Here is a 25293-nt window from a genome sequence, read left to right as displayed (position 1 = left end):
GCTGGGAATGTGTGCATTGTTTCAAAAGGCACAAAAGTAGCCCACATAGATGTCACGATATCATGTCCCACCATGTCATAAAATGCCAGGCCATCCTGCTAATTGTGCTCCATTGTTTTATACATTGTCAGCCTTTGGCTCGTGGAAAGCTTTTGAACAGAAGCTAACCCAGATGTGGGGTGACTCACTTAAAAACAGGTCAGCATCCTTTCCTTGTGAAGTCCTGGCTTTGTAGGTCATCACTAACCGAAGTGCAGTCTGAGGAAGCATTAGAGGTCTCCACACAACCCACAACGTTATGGGCTCTCCTTTGACAATCTAAGCGCACGATCCGTGCCGAACGAACGCTTCTCTGCAGAGGAAAGGGATCTACTCGTGTGACGGCACAGGCACAATAATAATCTTTCACCTGGTAATCTTTTGATTTTTAATCCTTCGAATGTTTGTGCGCTGCTGCGCTTCTTTGTGTGTGTAACAAGCAGAGTGTATGCGCCTTGTGCATCCGCCTATTACTATCTTGATAATGCATCCTTAAAATACCAGTCAAATACTGCACCATTGACTCCAGCCCAGGTTTTCTTTTGGCAGCAATGCGCCCGCAATGTGCTCGTCCATGCCTCATTTTAAGACCAACACGGCCCATGGGTGCTCAGATGGGCGCAGGTCCATCTGCTATTTAAACATCGCAGGCGTTGGACGGGAAAATGACGGCCGCGTCGGTCTAAAACTAGCAAAGACGCGTTGCGCCTGGCGCCGGGTTGCGCCTGGTGTAAAATAGGGCCTTATGACTGCAGCAGCAGAATCCATATTCATCCATATTCATAACGTGGTCCATCAGTCGGGTGTCCTGTCACAGTTCCTCAGTGTTGGTGTGGGCTAGATGTCATGTAGGAGGCTGCTGGGTGGGGGCGTGGGTACGGTCATATGAACACCGGCTGGGTTACTGTTCCCTGGGGGCTTATGTTACTGCAGCCTGCAAATGACACAGCTCTGCAACACAGCCCTCTCCTACTACCCGTCTCTATCGGTCTGACGGACAAACCTGCAGTACGCTGCCCCCCCTTTAACCTGGTTCCAGACCTCTGCATTGATGGGCCATGTCTCAAATATTTATTAGTGTTTCAAAAAAGGTCTGCTGTTGCTCTGGTACAGGCCTACCTACCAAGCCAGTCGGAGCTGTGGGTGGTAGTCAGGTTTTAACTTTACCAGGTATCTTAAGTCAAACAGTTTGGGACATCTGACGTAGACAGCAGCATTAGTTAGAGTCAATAAGTTAATTACGGTACTAAATCACTTGCTGGGCGGGGGTCAAACAGCATCTGGGAGAAAGGAAAACAAACCTTGAGTTAAAGGCATTTAGACTGACTAAGATTCACTCACTCAGAGCACACTAGCCTAAATAATGCAAAGCCTGTGCGCTGACAGTCGCAAACTGAGAGACAAGCCCCTGATGGGGGTGTACACCGTGCTAGAACTCTGCTGTGCTAGTAAACTATAGAAGTACATTAATCATACAAGACTTTACGTTCAGCCACAGTATGTAATAAATAAAACATAAGAGCAGTGCACAGCCACAGTGCATCATACAGCTGATTGACCCACACGTGAATAAAATGTTGCACATTCACAGCATGACTGTAATAAAATGCATCCTGTTAAGAATCTATGGAGGGATTTGGTTTATACGCATAGTATAAAGGTCTGTTGAGACTGAAAGCGAAGCGAACGTTCGACTCGCATAACTTGCACAGATTTGACCACCGGACTTTGTTTATTTGCCCCGAACAGCCAATGTTCCAGTTTCCCTGGGAGCGTGTTTACGTTCGGCTCGGAACTCACCAGAAGCTCCAGTTCTGTTTCTTCTTTTTTCTCCAGTCTCTCTCATTTTTTTGCCTCCTGTCTCACTATGTTTATGAAGCAAATTCATTCATGTCGTCATCTCTGAGATGTGTGCAAATTTCTCCCCCGAGTATAAACATGTTGTGCTTGAGCGAAGAAATCTGACGCCTCCTTGTGTCAGTTTGTGCTGCCGAAGGTGAATTCGCGTACAGTCGCGCCTTCGAATGATTCGATCGTATGATTTGACTTCGTACGCAATTATACCGCGTCTAAAATCTGCTTCCTGTTTTGTCTGAGTCAGAGTCACACTTCATTTTGCCCAGGGACATCGACTTTCTACGTATTCCTGTCTCGTCTCGTATTTCCACTTGCTACTTTGCTAGCTTCGGGTGGGCCCTTTTTAGTGTTTGCCCAAATACCAGCTGGACAGTCTGTCACTGACTGCGCACAATGTATTAAAATGCATATAAGAATAATTACAAATAAAACATATTAATGGTCTCCATTCTTTTCTAACAGATGTCAGCTTTTTTCAAGCTTGCCACAGGCTAAGGAAGACAAGCTAGCTATTTGGGATCTTGCACGTTTGCTAGTTAGCGTGCAGTGGCTAACGTGTGAGCCATGTCTCTGGTCCTGTCCCAACGAACCCATATTGCTCATGTTATCGCAACAAATCCTTAGGAACGTGCTTGGTCCTTTAGAGAAAACCCTAGAAGTGTGAGAAAATGATGGGCTTGGGGGGGGAGCAGGACCAACAGCTTGGAACAAGTCAGCCACAGACCTGATTAACAGCCTGAAACTATTTTCTACTGAGGAAACTGTCCCAATTGTCGTGAGAAACCGGGACACTGTCGACACATTGTTGTTGAGTTTTAAACTAGTTAAAATGGGATTTTTATTTTAAGCTGTCAGCAGCAAATAAAAAAAGAAACAACTTTGATTTAAGTAAGTAAGTAGGGCACCAACTACCGATCATTTTCATTGCCAGTTAACCTGCCAGTTATATCCTTGATTAATCGTCGAGTCTAGGAATTGTTAAAAACTAGTGACAAATTGCCATTAAGTTTGGCGGAGCCCGCAGTGATGTCTTCAGTGTGCTTTCTTTGGCCGACTAGCAGTCCTAAAACTCAAGACGTTCAATTTACTGTCATATATGACCAAGAAAAACAGAAAATCCTCACATTTTAGAAGCTGGAACCTGAAAATGTTTCCTGTTTTTTGCTTGAAAAGTGACTGACACAAATAATCGATTATCCAAATGGCTGCAGATTAAGTTTTTTTTTTTTTAACTAATCCGCAGCCCAAAATTCAAGCAAATGGATAAATTGCATATGCAACCAACTATTGATAGTGTGTTCTCTCTCTATGATGAAGTCATTGCTTCACAGCAGTGCCAGCTCATCCTGTTGGTTTGGAGGCCGACGGTCGCCCACATCAGCTGTGTGCCTTTTTTTTCTCTCTCCTTTTTGTTCTTCTTCTTCTTCAGCTCTTATAGTTCTTGCTCTCCTCTCTCCGCAGATATTGACATGAAGAAAGACATTGAGACTCTAATAGCAGAGGAACGTGCTGATATCATCTTGAAATATGCTACGGTGGGTTTCTGCTTCCAACACACAGAACAGTGTCGGTGTTTATGATTTGGTCCAGATGGATCATGTAGTCAGAAAGTTTTTTTCAACAGAATGTTTTAGATTCATACCAGAACACAGATGTATTTGACTCTGTTGGGTACAAGTACTTTATTCGGTTAGAGCAAGAGTAAAAATGCGGATATTAATCTTGCATTTTATCCTGAAATATTAATTTGAAAAAATGTCTGATCATCCCAGCACTAGTTGGCAGATTTTGTTCTTAATGTTATCCTTGGTATCAGCATTTTGATGAGTGAAAACACAAATTCGTTAGCATTAGCATTTTACAGTGCTACAGGCTATGGATGGTCCGATGCTTGTTTGCCTACATTGTGTGTGCGTGAGTGTGTGTGTGTGAGTGTGTGTCTACGTTATGTCCCGTGTCGTGTGTTGCTCTTCTGTAGGAGGTAGAGTTCACACCAACAGACACGCTGAGGACGAAAGCGTGAATTCAGATGTGCGTTTGTGTGCTTTGTGTGCAGTGCGTTCTGCATGTGTGGAGGACACTACAGTGTGAATATGGGGGTGTGTGGGTGGATGTGAGTATGCTGCCAAAGCACATTAATAACACATTGTGTAATAATGTTTTTTCCTGTGGTTTAATGTGGTTAGGGAATGGTGACCAGAGATATTCAGTCTTACTCAAACTGAAACTGTAAACTGACAAAAACTCTAATAACTAAAGTAAAAGGTGATGATGAAGTCTCCCACCTTTCTTTTCCGGTTTAGTCATGAGCCAGCGAGTCTTGAATAGGCTGCAATCAGCAATTAACGAATTATTAATACCCCGATGCTTCCTGTGCAGATCTACTAACAGCTGAGTCGATGAGAACCGAAATCTTCGGCTTGTTTACAGATTATCTGCTTATCATGTTAAAAGCTTGACTGCATGTTGAAATATGTCTGAGAAATATCTTGAGAAGTGTGTGTTGTGCACGCCAGAGCAACTGTGTGTTGAGATGTTGCGTGTTACAAGCAGCGAGAGACCAAACGGTGTAGTCACCCGGCATCTTCTCCATGACACATCCTGGCCTCCGCATTTCTTTACTGCTATGCCAACTGTTCCACTTCCACCAAGTGTAAAAACCTTTTTTGAGTTTCTGGTGTTTCATAGTATGTAGTCTAATGCAGCTGTAAAGAGAGACGTCATTCTTCCCAGGCATGTCTCCTACCTCTTTCTGGGGGATCCCGAGCGGTTTCCGGGCCAGATTGGATCCAAAGTCCCTCCAATCTGTTGTGGCTCCGTATTCTCTGTTTAAAATCTGTCAAGGAAGGGAGGCGTCAAGGACGCATTCTGATCGAAGGCCCGTACCGCCCCATCTGACTCCTCTCAGTTCTGTCTGGATGTCCAAACTCCTCGCCACCTCTCTCAGGGTGAGCCCAGCCAGCTGTCACAGGAAAATGATTTTGGCTGCTTTCGTTTGTGAATCCATTCTTTAACTTGCTACTCAAAGCTCGTGACCATTAGTGAGAGTTGGATCACGGATCAACCTGTAATTCAGGGTTGTTCCTCTTCATTACAACAGTCTGGTGAAATGCCCTCATTACTGCAGAAGTTGCACCAATCCACAAATTAATCTCTTTCTGGATTAAGGTGATGCCAAACAGCATCTGAAACTGCCCCCACAAATTTTTGATGGGGTGTGGGGGTGAAAAGGGTCCAAAGCTGACAATCTAAGAATCGTGCCCAATTTACACAGTGACTTTCCTCCTCTCTCAAGCTCTTGTTTTTATCATTCTTCACACAGTTACCTCCATTATTTTTCGTAGCTACAAACAAGTGAAACACCATGAATGCCCTCTACGATTGCCTGCAAGTTTGTTTCCATTTGGACGGTTATTCACCGTGGTTTTTGTACCCAGCCGTCAAGTGTTGCCGTTTCAGAGCAGTTCTAGACTCTTTTGCCTTTAGATGTAGTCAGATGATACTCTGTATGAACTTGTCTCGAGCATAACCTGACCTTTACCCTAAATCCTGAGCAAGACCCTGAGGTACTTGAACTCCCTCACTTGGGCAGTGATTCGTTCCCAACCTGAAGGGAATAAATCACCATCTTCCAGTGCCATCGCCTCAGACTTGGAGGTGACAACTCTCTGACGCTTCACGCTTGGGTTCGAACTGCCCCAGAGCACGCTGGAAGCCACGGTCTAATGAAGCCAGCAGAATCGCACCATCTGCAAAAAGCAGAGGTGCAATCCTGACGCCGCCATACTGAACATTCGTCAAACCTCAGCTGCTCCTTGAGCTTCTGTCCATGGAAATCACAACGGACAGCCTTGGCTTCCAACCCCCACTAAGAGGGCATTTGCCTTCCTTCAGAGGATGAAAACACAGCTCTTACTTTGGTCATACACCAGAAAATTCCTCGTAGTAACAGCGACACCACAATGTAAAGAAAAATAAATTCCGTGAAAATAAATTTCATCCCGGTGACAGTGTAAACAAACTACATCTGTGAAACCACCCTGAAACTTTTTGGATTTATCAACATAAATTAATGGGATAATGACAACGGGAGCCCAGAACACCCTTCGCTGCCTAAGGTTGCAAAGACATTTGCATGCATCTCTGCCGAGGCACAATTCCAGCAAAGTACATGTAAACTAGAGGGGCAAACTCTTGCGATCGGTAAACTAACGTATCAAATGAAAAGTGGTGGATACCCTCACCCTGTCAGCACAACATTTACTAAAGAAGCAGCGAAAGTTCAGTTGTAGGGTGGTCTCTGGGAGAATCCACCACTTTTTCATTTAATTTTTCACATTTGCATTTGTAAAAAACACTGCGTATTTGAAAAGCATTCCCAGATGTTTTGTCAAAATCTGATGAGCAGAATCACGTTATTATATACAAAAGACACGAATGTTATCAAATTTCAAATAAAAGCCATGATGGGCGCTGTGACCAAGAGGCGACTTTTATTGTTGATGCAGAGTTGAACAGTGGGGGAATGGAGACGGTGGCAGCCAGAGGTTAAATTTAGCCGAGCAGCTCGGAGCAGAGGGGCGATGGGGTGGGTGTGGAGGGGCTCTGTCTAGCCATAGCAACAGCCGTGACACACTGCGCCGCGATTGACTTGACATCGACCTCCGGGGGCTGGCTGAAGTCCCGGGCAGTGAGACTTCTGTATATTGATGCTGGTATCCAATCACATGTAGAGCACAGTGCAGAGTAAAGGAGAAGGGCTGGAAAAAATCAACCCTGTTAATTCCCAAGAGGACTCTAGGTAAAAGCCTGCCCCAGATACATACAGGTTTATGTCTTTTATGCAGGTTTCAGAGAGACCAAGTTTACCATGCTTCACCTCTTTTCCCCTGAAACATCCTGCTCCCTGGCCCCCTCTGACTCTTTAAAATAGATTAGAGCCAGCAATGTTTGAACTTCTCATCCGGTACGGTGTTTAAACTGGATGAGAACTGGATGCTATTGAACAGTTATACGTTCTTGAAAAATTGAGCGCTAAAGTTAAATCCTTAGATTTTGAAATGTAATGCGAACGCTTCAGAATGAATGAAAATGACTGCAGAATTTAACGCCACCCTTCCGCTGCGGGTTTATCAGATGTTTGATGGCACATTCAGGCGATCTTGATCCGGCCGCATAGATGAGATGTCATGTGACCACGTAAACTGGGGCTAAATATTCATACCCTAGTCATTTCTGCAGTTACTGGTCTTACTGGTGCTTTTGCTGATTATGTTTGGATCAGGATTGGATTTTTGCCTCTTGGCCCCTTTTTGGAGCTTTGCTTGAGTGCAACTTGGAAAGTGTCATTTCATCGGAAAACACAAATTTTTAAAGTGTAGATAATTCAGTAAAACCGGGGGCCAAATTCAACAATCTTTTGAAAATGTATGAAGGCAGTGGTTGTTCACATCGAGGTTTTTGCCAGACTAAGGTGAGGAGTCATTTGAGATTTTCATGTAACTTTTGGTGATACGATACCCGAGCTTCATTACCGATGCCTAAATCAAACTTTTGTCGATGCCTTACTTTGAGAAATGTAATTGTGTTGTTCTATAAAAACCCTTCACTCCATTAGATAAAAATAATTCACGTCTCCAATGCTAAATGTTTTGTGGACACAGGCTGCGGTACAATAACTTTGCCTGAACAAACTAACAAACTAAAGGTCACTCTTGACCTTGGAAGGAAGCACTTTACTTTTCTTTTTCCGATGCTTTTAGCCGCATCTTGCCACGTAAGCACTGTAACTCCATCCCCTGAAGAAGGCCATGTGATGTGGCTGAGAGATTAAAAAAATAAGTAAGGGATCTGATCAAGACATAAATCCACGAAACGGACTGTTGCTTCCTTTGATGCCCATAGTGCACACGGTCGGCACAGTAGCGGGCATGTGTCGATCTGGGAATTTCCTGGAGAGCTGACATGTTTAAGCGCTCGGAAGAAAGACTGTGGCGTATCCTGACAGGTTGACACGCGTAATGACCCCGCCAGCGCCTGGGCTTGACAGAGGAAACCATGTTTTGACGTTCGTCATGTGCCGCTCACATGCGTTGTCCTTAATCTGACCAGACATCCGGTATCAATGTTTCGGTGCCTGACAGATTTGGTCACTTATGTTTGATTCCTTAAAGTTTTGAGGTTTGATACCGAACCCGGTCCAGACAACCTAGTCCATCCAAACCCACACGGGGGATATGTATTTGAAACCACAGCTTGAAAGTTAATTCATTAAAAGATGACGTTAAGTTTCTTGTGTCTAAAAAGTTGTAAAGTATCTTGGGTTCACTCATTTACTGAATTCAGCAGTAGTGTATGAGCACGACGGATTTAAATTCAAATGTGATCTTGTCCAACTCTATTTTTTCTCTGTAAAACTCCCTGCCTCGCTGCGACTCCAAACCCCCCCAGTGAGAAAGTATTTTTAGTCCTCTCACTTTCGTGACACTGACATCACTCACGGTGCCTCCCGGGCTCAGAGCGCCGACTCGACCACGATGAGGCCGTTCACTTTCTGTGTGCTCATTCTGAACCCCCCCCGCCCCGCTCAGTGAGGGAAGGAGGATGATTGGCTGCTTTCCAGACGGGCAGCCAAGGACACAGCAGTGGCCTCTCCAGTAGGCTGTCGGAGGATTAGTTCACTCTCTGTTATGTCAACACTGGGACCAGATTGTTGCTTAAATGGATTTTCCATGATACAAACATTACTCCTAAACTTTGTGCTGGTTAATGCAGATTCTGAACTCGTGTTTTGTTTGGACAGTCTCACTGTGGAGTCTGACTTTATACATGCGTGTAAACTGTTACGGCTGTTTGTCCATGTGTAGCCTTGCCAGTGTCAGTCTGTCTGTGAATCTGAATGAATGCAAAAAGTGTGTGTACATAAAAAAGCAAATGCATTTGTGCTGTGGCTTATTAAAGTAAATACCATTTTTTTACTATGCTAGCAGCGCATCTCTAAAGACGGCATTGTCAGTCAGGTGGTCCACCACGTCGCTCCATACTAACATAGCTTCTGCAACGGTGGGCCGGGTTGCCGCGGTGTTACTCTGCACAGACATTCGTGGAAAAATCCCTATGACTTTGGCTGTCCTTCCTTTTGCTTTTCATCTAATGTTCTGTAGTTCGTGACAAAATAGCCCCAAAACTGATGACCAAATTCCAACCAACACACTAATTATATGTGAGTTAACATGATAAAGTTAGTATAAGCAAAGTTACCACATTTATTGTTAGTGTAGCCATGTACGCTTGTCTGCAAAAGTTTGGGCAAATTCCGTATTTTGTTTATTTTATTGAAGTGAAAAGAAGTAAATACAACATCTGCAGCAAGAAGACATTAAAATTAGTCTTTCTTCAAATGTTAATGCTCTGTTACTTTTTTAATTCATGAACTTAAGAAAATGGAGAAAATTAAACAGTTATTATTGTGACGTGCAAAAGTTTAGGCACCCTACTAACTTTAGCATGTTCATTAGCAAACTGTACACAGTGCTCATGCTAAGTATACAAACACTAACACTGGTCCTACCACATAACAGTGAAATAAGCATTAGCACGTTAAACACTGTGTTAGCCATATGCTAGCATGCAAAAAATTTTTTTTTGCTGAGCCACATAGCGGCTGCTGAAGGCCTCCGTACGGAGGGTGAACGTCCTGATTTAGACAACAACATGCCTTCATGACACTCACATGTGAGTGTGGATGTGGCCAGTTGGTGACTCAGTTCTGTGATCTTGTTCTGCTTTCCATAAACTGCCAGATTTAGTTTGGTTTTCAAATTTAGTCTGAGTTTTTCTGTGTGGATCACACAGGCAGTAGCTGGTTTCTGTTCATACTGACACAGAAAACTGCCTCCTGATGTTTCCCATCATCGGTGAGGACCATGCATCCAGTATCCTGGTCGTGATCGGGTTTGGGAGCAGCCCCTTTACATGTATTCTGACAAGACTCTATCCTGGTTTTGAAGACTGTGTCATTGCAGCATGTTAACGCCAGATTTATGTTTTGGATCTCTGACGGCTGCCTGCACGGGACTGTCTTTGACTTAGTAGATAAATAGAAAAACGAACAGTAAGAGGAAAAACTATATACGGGTTAAGTAAAAGAGCAGCATTTGCTCCTCCCTAACTACTACCGCTGTGGTGCCCTGCAGCAAGGCATTTAACCCCCAACTGCAACGTTCCCCGTGAAACCACCCTGGTTAAAAAAATAACTAAAATAAGCTAGTTCTGGAGGCAGATGTCATTGAGTCCATTTAATCTCAAATATTGTTGCGTTAAGTTGTAGTATAAGGTTCGGTTAAATGTAACGTGTTGGCGTTGCCTGTGTACACGCTTTTCCGTTTGTACCCATGTGCGTTTGTGTGGGCCTGTGTCTCCAGGGCAGGCAGGGCGGGGTGGAGATCGACCCTTGGGAGGATGCCGACTACAGCATCTACAAAGCCATCGACCGCTTTGGCTTCATGCAGTGAGTCCGTCCCGTGTTATTCTCCACGCTGGCCACAGCAGTTTCCTTCCAGTTGGTGGCGCTGTGCAGCGTTCTCTGTGATTCTGTTCCCGATGATGTTCTTAACGGTCTTTTTTATTTTTGCAGTGAGGACGAACTACCAGCCCCGACTGCACATGAGGAGAAGGTAAAGAAGACAGACTCGGGAGAGCAGGGTTTTCAACCCCTTTTTTTTCAACCTATCGGATGAGTTTCAAATATTTATCCTCCATTAGCCGACGATTTGAACAACTTAACAGTTACTTTTAGTGAGCTAACTACTTTGACTCCTCTGCTAGCTTGCTAACCAGGTTTCAACAAGGGGCTCAGGGTGGTAGGAGCAGCCTGTCAGCTGGTAGCTTCCTGGTGGATGGTTCTTTTCCTCCTAAACACAAACATGTGGATAAACTTTTTGATCATATCATATCATGTTTTTTTTTAAAAGTAGTTGAACTACCCCCTGGCAGCTCATCAAGTACTGTAACCCCGGGGGCACTAGCGCCCCCGGTTGGGAACTGCTGCTCTAGATCTAACGGCCGCATTGCCGATCCACAACTGGTGTTGTCGCAATTTGTCTCCGCCCAGTGGACGGAGATACAGTAGAGGCTGCTTGCCCTTACACTGGTGACTAAGGACGGATATCATGTTGGCACTTGCGCTTTGGTTTACCAGCTCCTGTCTCCCCCACAGCTGAAGCAGCTGGAGATCGAGAGAGCGGAGAAATGGTTGAAGATGGTGAAGAAGTGGGATAAATACAGGAACAGCGACAGGGTGAGTAACGGTCTGCACACCTGGGCCATATGGAGCCTGAAAACACGTTTATTATTTTAACTTCAAATGACTTCACTGCTGGAGAGTTCAGACAATTGCAGACAGGTATGTAAAGTGGATGCTGGTTTCTTTGTGGTCGGTGAGACTTGTAACCGTTAAGTCACACAATGAATCACCGCAGCTGTCAGTTCTGGGCCCAGTAATAGTTTACTGTAGCAAGACACTGAATTCCTACATGATCCCTCATTAATAACTCTGGATCAGAGCTATTGATGTAATCCCTAAAATATGAGTCAAAATAGGAGCGACTTGGAGATGGAAAACGTTTCAGTGACTGTTTAGATCAATATTACAAACCCACAGAGAATCATCAGTAACTGCAACTGCAGCTTTACACAGCTTTTTAGCCTCCTTTAGCTCCTACTTTCACGTGCTTTTGCGGCACATTTGTGTTGCAGCAAACTGCAGACAGACAGAGTCAGGGTCTAGCAGCTGGCAAGGAAACGGGAGCATTTCGCAGCTAAAGAGTTGGTAGAGACCAACGGACACCAGATCCAGATGAATGATCATGTCGCTCCGTAACTGCTGGATGCGGAAGGAAGGCATCTGTTTACTAAAACAAGGCCATAATAGGTGAAAGTTGTGGTTTTTATCTCGTTGAGGAGTTTTGACCAAATTGGCCAAAAAATAAACAAAATGGATTAATGCACCTTTAAGTTTATATCTAAGATTCGTCAGTCTGGGTTTCGTACAGATTTAGGTTCGGCCGTGTGAAATCCAGCAAACTGTTGGTTATTTGTCCATTCATCAGTTTAATCCTGCCTGATATAGATTAACCCAACACTCACCAGATACAGGTCTACCGACCAAAACAAGTGAACGACATTTTACTGAAAAAATGCTTTCGGACCTACACACGCTATTTGGACTTCATGGTGTTCGCACAGATTTTGTTTTCACATCTATGACTTTTTGTACAATTTGAGTGAACGTGAGGGTTTACCTAGCCTGGTTCTAGACCCACATCTTTGAGTGTTTCAGGGATTCAAATGGGTCTGGTTTTGTGTTCAGTGGCGGCGGGTTGCCCCCATTGGAAAAACAGCTGAACCAATTAGAGTTTTGTACAGGGGATTAAGAAAGTAGACGTCATCTTCCTGTGCCAGAGCCACGGACGAATCCAGGAAGATAGTGAAGATAGAGACTACAGAGGAAAAGAAAACATCTAAGAACATTTTAGAAACAGCGGTCTCAGTTTGAACGCCAGTCTCTTGGACATTAGTGAGAAAAGTACCAACATTACTTGGTGGATATTTTTTTGGATCTGGAAGTTAAAACTTGGGGGTGTTTTCTCGTGTCTTGTTTCCATGCGGAGCTGCCAACATGTGGCTCTACATCGTGACGTAAACGATAACATTATCGTTATTATTCCCGGCAGTTACTTGATCCATGTCTGACACTCATACACAAACACCCCTGCTTTACCGTCCGCCTCAACTGCGAAAAACCCTCAGCTTTGTTCTTTTGAATACAGTCATAGGCGAGCAGTAGGGTTTTTTTTCTGGTGACTCACATTTTAGAGTGTCAGCTCTGTAAACCCTCTGGCTTTTTCTTCACTCAGTGTTTATGTTTTCCTCTTCTCTCTGTTGTCAGATGGTGAAGCGGGTGTATAAGGGCATTCCCCTGCAGCTCAGAGGCCGGGCCTGGTCACTGATGCTGGATGTGGAGAGGACTAAGAGGGAGAACGAGGGTAAATACGAGGTACGCGCTCGTGATGTGGTCCAGCCGGCAGACATTTTCTGAAATGTGTGCATTCTCTTCGAAAAACACAGACAATGTTCTCCGTGCATAAAAAGTGGACAGGAAAAGATTAGACGGAGGAGACTAGTAACTTGAGCCTGACCGATATATCAGCGTCAGCGAATACGTTGGCCAATATGTGAATACGCTCGAGCAGAAGACGTGTTCGAGGCAATTTGGAAACCGTGTCTCCTTAATGGTCCAACAGAGAGAGTATTTTTCAGCTGTAAGATGTACTGCTCAGTTCATCGGTCGGTCACAGTTTTGAAATAAATGAATTTTAGGCATCTTTGTCATTAATAATATTTGTCACGTGTTTATGTTAAAAAATGAATATAGGCCATTTGTCTTGGCAGATTTTTTTTAACTGTCAAATATCGATATCAGAAACGCCAACCTTAAAGTTTTACACTTTTAGGGATATTTCATTTTATTTATTTGAAAGGACAGCAGACAGTTTTTGGAAATATGTTTCCCAGAGTCAGTTGAGAAGATGGATTTCAGTGAGGGCCAGGATGTCTTTAGCCCGGATTAGCGCAAAGATCGGAAGCCCAGCTCAGTCAAAAGCAGAAAAAGAGAAGAAACATACACTTTCAAACGTTGTGTCTTGCTTATTTAACCTCTGGGAAAAAGAGTCTTCGAAAAAGAGTTTTTGGTTTTTGAGGAGGCTTCATAGTTTGTGCTATTTCGTCACAAATAACCTTTTATTCATCTCCTCAGCACCTTTGTGCAGAGTGTCCACCTACAAGATGAAGAGTATGTGTTGAGTCTTGAGAAGCAGAACCTAGATCCAGAGAAATGCAGCAGCGGTTACATCATAAAAACACAACGTTACCGTCACGGACGTTACCGAGGCCGTGCAGCGAAATTACAGTGCTTCATCGATCCGTCCCGGAATCCCAGTCAGCTTAGCCACTGTGAGGACGGGACCTTAGAGACGCTCCGTGCCACCGTGCCCAGTGACCACCATGTTTTCAGTTCTCAGTATGAAGCCGGGCCATGGCCTGATTAACCTCCCAGGAGGCCCCAGGGTGAAAATGTTTTCGTTGACCCCCATTACACATGGCAGTTCTACTATTTCAGACGCCAACCAGTACTCGAGAGCAGAAACGATTAATCAGTTGTTTTTTGGTAATTACTTACAGAAAATGCCAAAATATTCTCTGGTTCCAGCTTCTCAAATGCAAATATTTGCTACTTTTCTATGACAGTAAACTCAGCATTCTTGGGTTTTTGACTCTTGGCCAAAAAAAGAAAAAGGAAAGGCTACTTGACAGACATGAAACTGGTATCAATATTCTGGTGTGACTCTGGGAATCAAGTATGTTCCCAAGAATGTTTATATATATATAACCATTAAAGAAGTGATGTAGCTATCTGTGGCTGACTCCACCTGCTGGCTAACGCTCTGACAAACATAACAGAATGTCGGCTCTCTCCCTGCTTGTTTTTAGTGGATAAAATTTCATGTGAATCTGTTACACAAATATTAGCTTTAAACATTTAGACTCCCTGTGTATAAAAAAACTCTGTGGATGTGGAGTAAGCCACTAAAGCTGACGTCATGTGCGACTGGATTTGTAAGTGTCTCTGCTCAGCCCGCCCAGCAGATGGACGTTTAAGTCCCATGTTTGAAATGACACACATTTATCCTTCCTGCCATCGCGACGCCCAGCTGAATTACCAATACGCACTCTACACTTTAGACCAGACGGTGGCTTTTTACCAAATTGGCCTGGATTAGGTCAGTGAGAGAAAAACAAGCAGATGGAAATGCAATGGAGATGTGGAAATGATGAAATCAATGTTTTGGCACATTATTTGTGGCCTGTTTCTATTTTATTCTCTCTAGCGTGAAATACAAAATATCAGTGCTGCTAATTTTGAACTTATTACTCAATATAGTCTAATTACTTCGAGTCATATCAATTTATTTTGCTACAGCTGAGGCTTAACAGTACAGATGAGGAGAAATAACAAAGATTAAACATTTCTAGAAACCGATGTCAGATATGCATCAAAAACAAAAACTTTCTCCTGTTGTGTCAACTTTCCTGATTTAAACTGATTTCCAGGTTTCTTGCTTTCATTTGAAAACTAGTTCCAAAAGTAAACCCCTGTTTCTTCTCAAGTACCTCTAATCAAAACACACTTTTGAATCACGAACATCGTATTTCTCGTATTTTTGCCACTTCACTCAGTAACTGGTATCTCGTAACTATGAAACCCCGTAGATGTTGATTTACCTCCTGTTTTCCTTTCAGAAAATGAAGGAGCAGGCCAGACTCTACTCATCTGAGATCAAACAGATCGACCTGGACATCAACAGGACCTTTCGAAACCATATCATGTTCATGGATCGCTTCGGAGTCAAGTAAGTTTCCCAGCGTTCAAAGGCAGCAGTTTTCTGTCAGATTTTCCATCTGTAATTATCTTTCCATCAGCGTGAACAGTTCCTGACTCATGATATTGAACGGATATTTATATATCTTAACCACCTGGCTTTGTCAGTAGTGATGCTCAAGTTACAGAGATATTCGGATGCTCTGAACTTTGGTCACAGTATTGGACGGTTAATGTTCAGAATGGGGAGGGTTCATCCTCTGGGGAGCATGTGAATGTCGTCATAATCGGTTCCTGTCCATGGTGCGAAGGTTTTACGTGTTAGCGCTAGAGGAAGGAATATTCCCTCAGGAATGTGAAGATAAGCAGCATCTGGGTAGTAGCTGCTGAGATGTCCTTATTTGGACAAAAGTGTGTGGGCAGATCAACCAACGTCCTCTGTGTAACTGCCGCTGGACAGTGGCCTTGGTGGCCGCAAGTGGCAACTGACATGCTAAAGTAAAGGCCAAATCGAAATGGTGAATGCTAAAATGTAGCGTAATGTCATAGTCACATTATCAAGGACATGTACAGCTTTCACGCACACGCCTCCACCCTTATTGTGTGCGTGGGGTGTTGCAACGGCTGCTGCGCGGACAACGTTCGAATCCGTTGACCCTTGACCCGAGCTGTTGCCGACCTTCGTGGCTGCAGACGTTCGCTGTTGACCGCTGCTTGACCCAAAAGATGGTCGAAAAAAGGAATAACGGGTGTTTCTGAAATACCGTGGTGGACGTGCAAGGATTTCTTAAAAAAAACTGAAGTCCTACTAGTCGGCCCCACAACAAGAGGAGAAATTAAGTCTGAGGTTTCAAGTCTCGGTGTTATCTTGGATTCAGATCTAAGCCTCAAGTCCCACATTAACAAGGAGATGAAAACATCATTTTTCCACCATAGAAACGTGGCTAAAGTACGACCATTTATAAATCCAAAAGATGCTGAAAAACCGGTTTATGCCTTAATTTCAAGCCAACCCGGTCTCTGTGAAGCACTTTTCTTTAACTGGCCCTCCGGAAAAAAACCAAAACAAAACAACTGAGAGACTTCAGCTCACTCAAAACTCTGCAGCTCGGCTCTGAACCAGAACCAAGAGGAGAGAGCACGTCAGTCCGGTTTCAGCTGCTCTGCACCGGCTGAATTGATGTGAAGGTCCTCTTCCTTATATACGGAGCCCTTAATGGGCAAGGCCCAAGCTGCATCGCTAACCTTGTTAACTATTTGCCTGTGAGAACACCGTATGGCCAAAAGTATGTGGACGCCCGTGCACACTAATGCGCCGGTCTCCGATCGGAGCAAATCCCCGCAGCCGGGTTCAACATCCGGTGGATGGACTGAAACCAGAAGAGCGGAGGTTGTTGCAGCAACGTGTTAATGCTCATGGGTGCGGAATGACGTGCTCCCGTGTCCGCTTACTTTTGGCCACGTTCCATTGTTCCTTTCCGAACTGTGAAGCCGATCGGTCCGGGCCAGTTTGGATTTGGGAGGAAGAAAAACAGACTGCGATTTTGTGACCTCGGAGTGAACTGGACCGAGTGTGAGAGAGGTGGGCAGGCTGTGTTTGGGACGGTGTTGGCTTTGTGTGGAACCGGATCCCGTACCAGAGTGATGTCACCGACGGTTTAATAGACCGCAGCCCCGTCCTGGAGCGGCAGTGGAAAGTCTGGGGCAGCGAAACGTTTCAATATTTAACGGGTTCACGTCCCTGCAAAAATGAACCTTTTTATAGAGACGGAGAGAAGCAGCGGTGCTGAGTTCTCTGAGTTTTCTGTGTTTTGTGTCCTCTTCCTCTCTGTTGTCTCTCTGTTCTGTCTCTCTGTTCTGTCTCTGTTCTGTCTCTCTGTTCTGTCTCTTTGTCCTCTCTCTGTCCTCTCTCTGTCCTCTCTCTGTCCTGTCTCTGTTCTGTCTCTCTGTTCTGTCTCTCTGTTCTGTCTCTGTTGTGTCTCTTTCTCTCTCTCTGTTCTCTCTCTGTTCTCTGTTCTGTCTCTCTCTGTCCTGTCTCTGTCCTCTGTGAGTTGAAGCAGAGCTGACTGTATTTCAGACAAAATTTTCAGTCCAGTTTAAACCGAGAACGACGGTTGTCTCCCACTCGTTAGTGGACACGTCACTGTCATATGATTCATGGACGTCTTGAGTGGATAAGTGGCATCATTTTTCTTCCTCTTCTTCCCTTCTCACTCCTTTCATCCTACGTTCTTTTATACGCCCCCCCCTCCTCTCCTCTCCTCTCCTCTCCCCTCGCCTCCTCTCCTCTCCTCTCCCCTCGCCTTCCCTCCTCTCCTGTCTTCCCCTCTCCTCACCCCTCCCCTCCTCTCCTCACCCCTCCCCTCCTCTCCCTCTCCTCCCCTTCTCTCCCTTCCCCTCTCCTCACCCCTCCCCTCCTCTCCTCTCCCCTCCCTTCCTCTCCTCTCCTCTCCCCTCCTCTCCTCTCCCCTCCTCTCCCCTCCTCCCCTCTCCCCTCCTCTCCTCTCCTCTCCCCTCCTCTCCTCTCCTCTCCTCTCCCCTCGCCCCCCCCTCTCCTCTCCCCTCCTCTCCTCACCCCTCCCCTCTCCCCTTCCCTCTCTTCCTCTCTCCCCTCCTCTCCCCTCCCCTCCCCCCCCTCTCCTCTCCTCTCCCCTCGCCTCCTCCCCTTCTCTCCTCTCCTCTCCCCTCCCCTCTCCTCTCCCCTTCCCCACCCCTCCCTCTCCCCTCCCTCTCCCCTCCTCCCCTTCTCCTCTCCCCTCCCCTCCTCCCCTCCCCTCCCCTCCCTCTCCTCTCCCCTCCCCTCCCCTCCCCTCTCTCTCCTCTCCTCTCCCCTTCCCTCCCCTCCCTCTCTCCTCTCCTCCTCTCCCCTCCTCCCCTCTCCTCTCCCCTCCCCTCCCCTCCCCTCTCCTCTCCCCTCGCCTCCTCTCCTCTCTCCTCTCCCCTCTCTCCCCTCCCCTCTCTCCTCCCCTCCCCTCCTCCCTCTCTCCTCTCCCCTCCTCCTCTCCTCTCTCCTCTCCTCCCCTCCCCTCTCCCCTCCCCTCCTCTCTCTCCTCCCCTCCCCTCCTCCTCCTCTCTCCTCCCCTCCCCTCCTCTCTCCTCTCCTCCCCTCGCCTCCTCTCCTCTCCACTGCTCACCCCTTCCCTCCCCTCCTCTCTCCTCTCCTCCCCTCGCCTCCTCTCCTCTCCCCTTCCCCACGCCTCCTCTCCTCTCCTCTCCCCTCCCCTCCTCCCTCTCCTCTCCCCTCCCCTCCCCTCCCTCCTCTCCTCTCCCCTCGCTTCCTCCCCTTCTCCTCTCCTCTCCTCTCCCCTCCTCCTCTCCCCTCCTCTCCCTCTCCTCTCCCCTCCTCCCTTCTCCTCCCCTCTCCTCTCCTCCCCTCCTCTCCTCTCCTCTCCTCCCCTCTCCTCTCCCCTCACCACCCCTCCCCTCCCCTCCTCTCCTCTCCCCTCTCCTCCACTCCCCTCCCCTCCTCTCCCCTCACCTCCTCCCCTCCCCTCCCCCCCTCTCCGCCCCTCCCCTCCTCCCCTCTCCTCCCCTCCCCTCTCCTCTCCTCGCCCCTCCCCTCTCCCCTCCTCCTCCCCTCCCCTCTCCCCTTCCCTCTCTTCCTCTCTCCCCTCCTCTCCCTTCGCCTTCTCTCCTCTCCCCTCCCCTCATCTCCTCTCCCCTCCCCACCTCCCCTCTCCTCTCCTCTCCTCCCCTCTCCCCTCCTCTCCTCTCCTCTCCTCTTCCCTCCTCTCCTCCCCTCCCCTCCTCCCCTCACCACCCCTCCTCTCCTCTCCCCTCCCCTCCTCCCCTTCTCCTCTCTCCCCTCCCCTCCTCCCCTCCCCTCTCTCTCCTCCCCTCCTCTCCTCTCCCTCTCCCCTCCCCTCCTCCCCTCCTCTCCTCTCCTCTCCCCTCCCCTCCTCTCCTCTCCCCTCCTCTCCTCTCCTCTCTACAGGCAGCAGTCTCTCTTCCATGTTCTTTCTGCGTATTCAGTCTACGACACAGTAAGTAGCTGTTTATCCTCCATCACATGAAACATTCAAATTCCAGCCCAACTCAATTTAACTGATAAAAATCTAGATTCTGAGTTTTCTTTTCCTGAGCAGAATGAGACATATTGGCCGTTTTCCACCAGCGGCTCATTGTGTGCTTCCACGGCACAGTATGTTTTTCTGTCATATTTTGTTCAGCGGTGTCAGTGTAGACAGTTAAAACCCGCTGATACGACACTCCCGTGTATCTGATGCCGCTCGGCTTTCACAGTCTGCAGGAAGCAGGACTTTATTGTTTCACCATTTTTAAATCAGAGCTGCTAAATGGTACGAAAGCAAAGAGTTTCTCAGTAAGAGGGTTTCTCCTGGACGTACCATTGAAAACAGGTGGTAGGGGATCATTCATAGATATTTAATTTAGAGCAAATAAATGATAATTTGAGGAAATATCAATAAATTGGCAATAGGTTGGTTGAAATTGTGTTTCAACCCTGCCTATTTTCAGGCTGTGAAACGGTTTAGAAAAACAAGATACTTTTAGTCTGTTCTCAAATAAAAAAGCTGCGACAAAAGGTAATAGCACAGGTGATTTAACAGAGGTGGTAAATCACCCAGATTATCACATGGCTCGTGTAGTAACTGATGCAGTTAGTTAAAGACGGCCTAAACAATAGCCCCGCTCGTTGAATACACTACATGACATTTGACATGTGAAATAGTGTCTCTGCTGCTTTAACCTGAATGTTAATGTGTAATTTAGTAGAAGTGTTGTAGTTTTTCATGTCTTTATTTCAGGCGAGGTGCCCCACCTCCTAAAGAAAAACGCTGGGGGAAACCTGCAACATTTGCAATAAAAGTAGTTTAAGAGTTCATTATTGCTCGTCTTGGTGACACATTAATATATTGGTGCGTCTCTCCAAAAAGGTTTGGGGATTCGTTCTTGAGGTAAACCTATGTAAACTGGAGTTCATTATGGTTGTTTTTATCTTGGGAAACAAAAAAATACCCCGGGTTCAAATCAGATCATAGCAAGACTACGAGTCTCCGGCCAACAGCTAACAGCTCTGTGAGGTTATAGTCAGACACTGTGGTGCTTTGAGCTAAATGCTAAAGTCGGCATGCTAATATGCAAACATGCCGATGTTTAGCAGGAACAATTTTCACCACGTTCACCATCTTAGTTTAGCATGTTAGCATGCAACATTTACTAATTAGCAGTAAACAAAAAAAAGTACAGCTGAGGTTGATGGGAATGTCATTAGTTTTGCAGGAATTTTAACAAAAACCAGGTCCAACCAGGACCAGTCCCAGTATTGGATAAAATTAAAAATTTGGACCTGATGATGAAAAGTCAGAGGATCACCAAAGTTATGACAGTTCCCCCCGAGGGGAACTTGAATGTCTGAACCACACATCCTGTCAATACATTCAATAGTAGAAGAAATTTTTCACTCAAAGCCACGAAAGTGAACCTCATTGTGGTGCTAGAGACAAAATCAGAGGATCATCAAAGTCCATAGGATTCATCCTCTGGGAACCCTCAATGTCTGTATTAAATTTCATGGAAATCCGTCTGATAGTTGCTGACATACTTCAATCTGGACCAAAGTGGTGGACTGACAAACCAAACAACATAAAAAAATTAAAAAAAAAACACCATTTCCAGGGCAAACAAGTGAAGCACTCTTAAAAAAATGAAGGTATTTTGAATAAAAAACCCCCAAAAAGACTGACTGACATTAGGGAGCCGCACGGCGTGCAGAATAATTCCGGATCAGACAACCACGTCTCAAAGCTTCCCTCGGTTGCATTACTACAGTGCTTTTCTGTGGACGGGGATGTCCACTCTGTACATTTTATTTCTGTGAGGTGACCAAAGGATACTGTGGCGCGCTGCGCCGAGTTACTGCCAGGAAAAATCAGGAGTAAAAAATAATGCGGCTACAGAAAACCCAAAAATGTGCCTGCTTTTCTCTCCGTCCTGTCGCCTGCAGGAAGTCAGCTACTGCCAGGGCATGAGTCAGCTCGCCGCCCTGCTGCTCATGTTCATGAACGAAGAGGATGCCTTCTGGGCCCTGTCACAGCTGCTGACCAATCAGAAACACGCCATGCACGGTGAGTAACGTCACGGTGAGCTGATCTGAGCATGAAAATAAAAACGGCTTCTTGCATGTTTTCAAGCTGAATTGCTGCTAAGAAGAAGAGCTAACAGTCACTCTTGTGCAGATCCTGCTCTGTGGCTCCGCGGGGCTGCCTAACTGATTACAGGCTGTGCTGCTTGTCGAGATTCGTATTAAGGGGGATTTAAAAAGTGCCTCTCTGCTCTCTCTCTCCTACTTTAAGGATTTTTTGTCCCCGGGTTTCCCAAACTTCAGCGATACCAGACACATCATGATCAGATTATTTCCAAACTCATCCCCAAACTGAAGAAACATCTGGTGAGGTCACAGTTACACAAGTCTTTCAGAAGGGAAAACGAGGGCGAGGAAACTCTGATCTGTGACGACATTGAATGTGATTTGCTGGCAGTTTGATGCCCTGTAGATGTTTACTGATTCTCTGTCTCCCGGATTTTATCGACTCTCCCTCTCTCTCTCTCTCTCTCTCTCTCTCTCCAGGACAGAGAGCAGATGTCTGCAGGGATTTACAGCACTAAATGGTTCCTACAGTGTTTCATTGACAGGGTGAGGAACCAGTCTGATTCATGTGTTCCCTCTGTGTCGCACATATGACAGTTATAATAAGAGCGTCCCATTTAAACACTTTGTCTGCAGGTATTGAAAACGTCTTAAAAAGCCCTGAAATCAGTTCCCTCAGTAAAAGTCCTCATATAAACAAAAATGAAACGTACACTGTTGCTATTACCATTGTCCATTGTCCATTTAAGCAAAACCTTAAGTTGACTTAAATTAATTGATTATTTTTTAAATTGGGTACCCCATCCATCAATTTTCTTCTGCCTGTCTGGATCCAGGTCACATTTATTGATTAATTATATGAATCATACCAGGAATTACCGTTATACACGGTGGGTAAGTACTGAAAGAAATCAAATATAAATTCATGTATTTAATGAATATTTGTAGGCCTTACTGTCCGTCATTTTTTGACCGGTATAATCGTGAAAAAGGTATTAAATTACATTCTATGTGGCAAGAAAAGCTCTTAAACTTTAACTTGGTGAACGCGGCAGAAACCTTGTTTGAGAACGCCGGAGTCCAGAGCGCTTTGTCACAGTAGGCCTTCCATTATCTCATCATCTGAAGAAGGAATATTTGAACTTACAAACACATCACTTGATGAATAGTGTGTGTCACTGACGGCTCCAAGTCCAATTCTTCCTGCCTGATTTTGATGAAAGTGAAATCGGATCCGCTGATCGGGTGTTGTCTCCGAGACAAAGGTTGGAGGTTTTCCTGCGACTGTAAAATAGTCAAGTATTCCTTCCCAGGAACAGATCCCTCTTTTTTAACGTACACATTAAAGGCAGACCTCTGAGCCCGTCCTTGAACATGGTTTAGGGATGATGTAGGAGTTGCCCTGTCAGCTTCTGTAGTGCCTTACCATCTTTAGCTTTTTCTGTAATTACAAGTTTGACCAAAAAACTGCACAAGTCAAAACAAACCACGAGATACTCCAAGAGGTCATATGGAAATGTGCATGTAGCACAGATGAATTATGTCCCTCTGCATCTGATTATAACATGGCTGTGGTTCAACTGGCATCCAGGTCATGAAAACGTGGATGTTTGCTGTCACTCGAAAAGCTCCTGGGGGAGTTTTATGTTTCCACTTTGTTTGGAAGACAGAAGACCGGCGCAGATAGTTAGCACTGGCAGTGCCGCCCTCCTCTAAGCAAACACTGCCCCCTAGAGAAACTTTATCGTCGGAAAGCGTCACGTTATTGGCCACGCCGTTTGACTGACAGGTAATCACTGGGTAGTACGACCTAAAAATACAACAGCAAGTTATTACCACGAATTTCCAAAACAAGAAATTTGTCGGATTGTCTTTTTTTAAAGATAATTTTACATGATTTCAGCAGAAAAGGTCCCAGTGATATTTGAGCTCTGGGATATTGCATTAGAAGAGAGCATTAAGAGCTGTTAAGCTAAACTGCTATTAGTCTCCTCCATGCATGCCCACAATCCTGTGGTGGTGGTCTGGCAGGGTTCGGCTGCTGTCAGCACTTCTCTGTCCCGCTGAGTTGCTCGGCTCGCAGGGGCCAGTGGGCCTCTGAGGTCTGGGAAAGAACCAGAGAAACCTCCTGACTTCGGCCAGGACGAGAGCTGCATATACTGCGTGTGAAACCGCTGGTGTAAACAAAATCAGCAAGCTCGCAGTGATATGGAGACTTGTTGTGCTTGTGACCCCGCAGACGCCGTTCACCCTCACCCTTCGTCTGTGGGACATTTTCATCCTGGAGGGAGAGAGGCTGCTCACCGCCATGTCTTACACCATCCTGAAGATACACAAGAGTAAGGAGACGACAAACAGTTGCCCACAAAAAGAAAAATCCTTTTCTACTCCAGCTGTTAGTCGCAACTTCACTGAATGTTTTAGACCACAAACACCGGTTAGTTCTAACTGTTTAACGAACTATTTAAATGAACTGATTTTGAAGATTTTAAATTGCTATGTTTTTCTTAAAGTCTGCCAAAGTGCAATTCGGGGAAAGTCCAGACATTTGGATTCGGCCACCAATAACTCAGAGTTGCGGGCTCTTCAAGTCAAACTGATAAAAACAGAGCGACTAAAGGCGTTCACATAAGCTTGGGAGCTCTGTCTATTAAACTGCGTGGTTCCATTTTACTCGGTGCATCTACATCTGCATTGGCAGCATCTTAAACAGTGTCCTAGACGGAGTGGCAACGTGGGACGAACAGCTGGTTCCAAATGTTTACACCGATCAGCCACAAGATTAAAACCATTTACCGGCTTCGGTGCTGTGGCTGAATTGTGTATATATGCAGTATATACAGTCTGGGATGTGTGTATACATATGTGTATATACACACATTGGTGGTTCCATGCCCAGCTCCCCCAAACGCAGGTGCGTCAGGAAGGGCATCCGCTATCCGCTGCCTACGTGGATGGTTGATCCACGGGGGCAGCTCCTAACAGGAGCAGCCGAAAGACCACACACACACGCACACACACAGATATACAATATATACATACACGAGAGCTTCAACTGTCAGTCTGCTTATGGACAAAAAGAACTGGAGACCTGAAATGACACAGCTCTAGAGGGCTGCATGTTTTGTGAAATTGTTTAATACCAGTGGGGATACCAAACCAATATGTTTTGACATTTAAGGAATATGAACATATTTTTACAAAAAGCCTTTTTTTCATTTGGCAAAATACACCAAGTTTTTCAAATGTTAAATGTCGTCTGAACACAAACTGCCCAAATGAAAATGAAACTGGTAAAATTAGGATTTAAATTGGCAAATGTCTGATCATAGAAATAATTGGACTGCATTTCATAGTTTTTGATAGTCAGTACCACACAGTTCAATCAGTCAAGCAGTCTTGAAGTTCAGTACGCATCCCTAGTCCTACGCACCCGGTTCAAACGCGCCTCCTCTTTAAGAGGAGAGATGCACGACACAGGTCCAGCGCACATCAGAGGCTGTTTGTATGGATTTAACAGACAAACTGTGTGTGTATCTACTGTGCGTACAGAACGTCTGGTGAAGATGTCCCTGGAGGAGCTGAGAGAGTTTCTGCAGGAGCGGATCGCTCAGACTTTCTTCTACAGCGACGACGTGATCGTCGAGCAGCTGCAGGCCGCCATGGCCGAACTGCGAAAAATGAAGCTGGACCTTCCTCCGCCAGGTCAATACTAGCGTAAATAGAGACCTGACTTTCAGTACTGACACCGAGACTCACTTTCTTGATACTCTACTCACTCTACTCGGTATAAACCCCCCTTTTGTCATTCAACAAAAGGAGTTAATCGTCTCGGCAGATCCACGTGCTT

The 25293-nt window shown here is 45.6% G+C and overlaps 1 protein-coding gene across 5 annotated transcripts in view; it reads left to right on the top strand.

Moving 5' to 3' along the window:
* Window positions 1-25293, top strand: part of LOC120796257 (USP6 N-terminal-like protein) — a 33608-nt gene that overhangs the window by 4634 nt on the left and 3681 nt on the right. For all 5 annotated transcript variants that reach the window (XM_040138854.1, XM_040138864.1, XM_040138893.1 and 2 more), the window contains 12 exons: window positions 3358-3431; window positions 10320-10405; window positions 10532-10571; window positions 11114-11194; window positions 12845-12952; window positions 15256-15365; window positions 19269-19317; window positions 21300-21420; window positions 21649-21743; window positions 21924-21989; window positions 23683-23782; window positions 24996-25148. In XM_040138854.1, the coding sequence (XP_039994788.1) occupies window positions 3366-3431; window positions 10320-10405; window positions 10532-10571; window positions 11114-11194; window positions 12845-12952; window positions 15256-15365; window positions 19269-19317; window positions 21300-21420; window positions 21649-21743; window positions 21924-21989; window positions 23683-23782; window positions 24996-25148 (1075 nt within the window). In that variant the 5' untranslated portion in view covers window positions 3358-3365. The remainder of the gene's footprint in view (window positions 1-3357; window positions 3432-10319; window positions 10406-10531; window positions 10572-11113; window positions 11195-12844; window positions 12953-15255; window positions 15366-19268; window positions 19318-21299; window positions 21421-21648; window positions 21744-21923; window positions 21990-23682; window positions 23783-24995; window positions 25149-25293) is intronic.

Source organism: Xiphias gladius, chromosome 1 (assembly GCF_016859285.1).
Source record: "Xiphias gladius isolate SHS-SW01 ecotype Sanya breed wild chromosome 1, ASM1685928v1, whole genome shotgun sequence".
NCBI lineage: Eukaryota > Metazoa > Chordata > Actinopteri > Istiophoriformes > Xiphiidae > Xiphias > Xiphias gladius.
The sequence above is the reverse complement of the archived record's forward strand: the minus strand, read 5'-3'. Positions and strand labels throughout refer to the sequence as shown.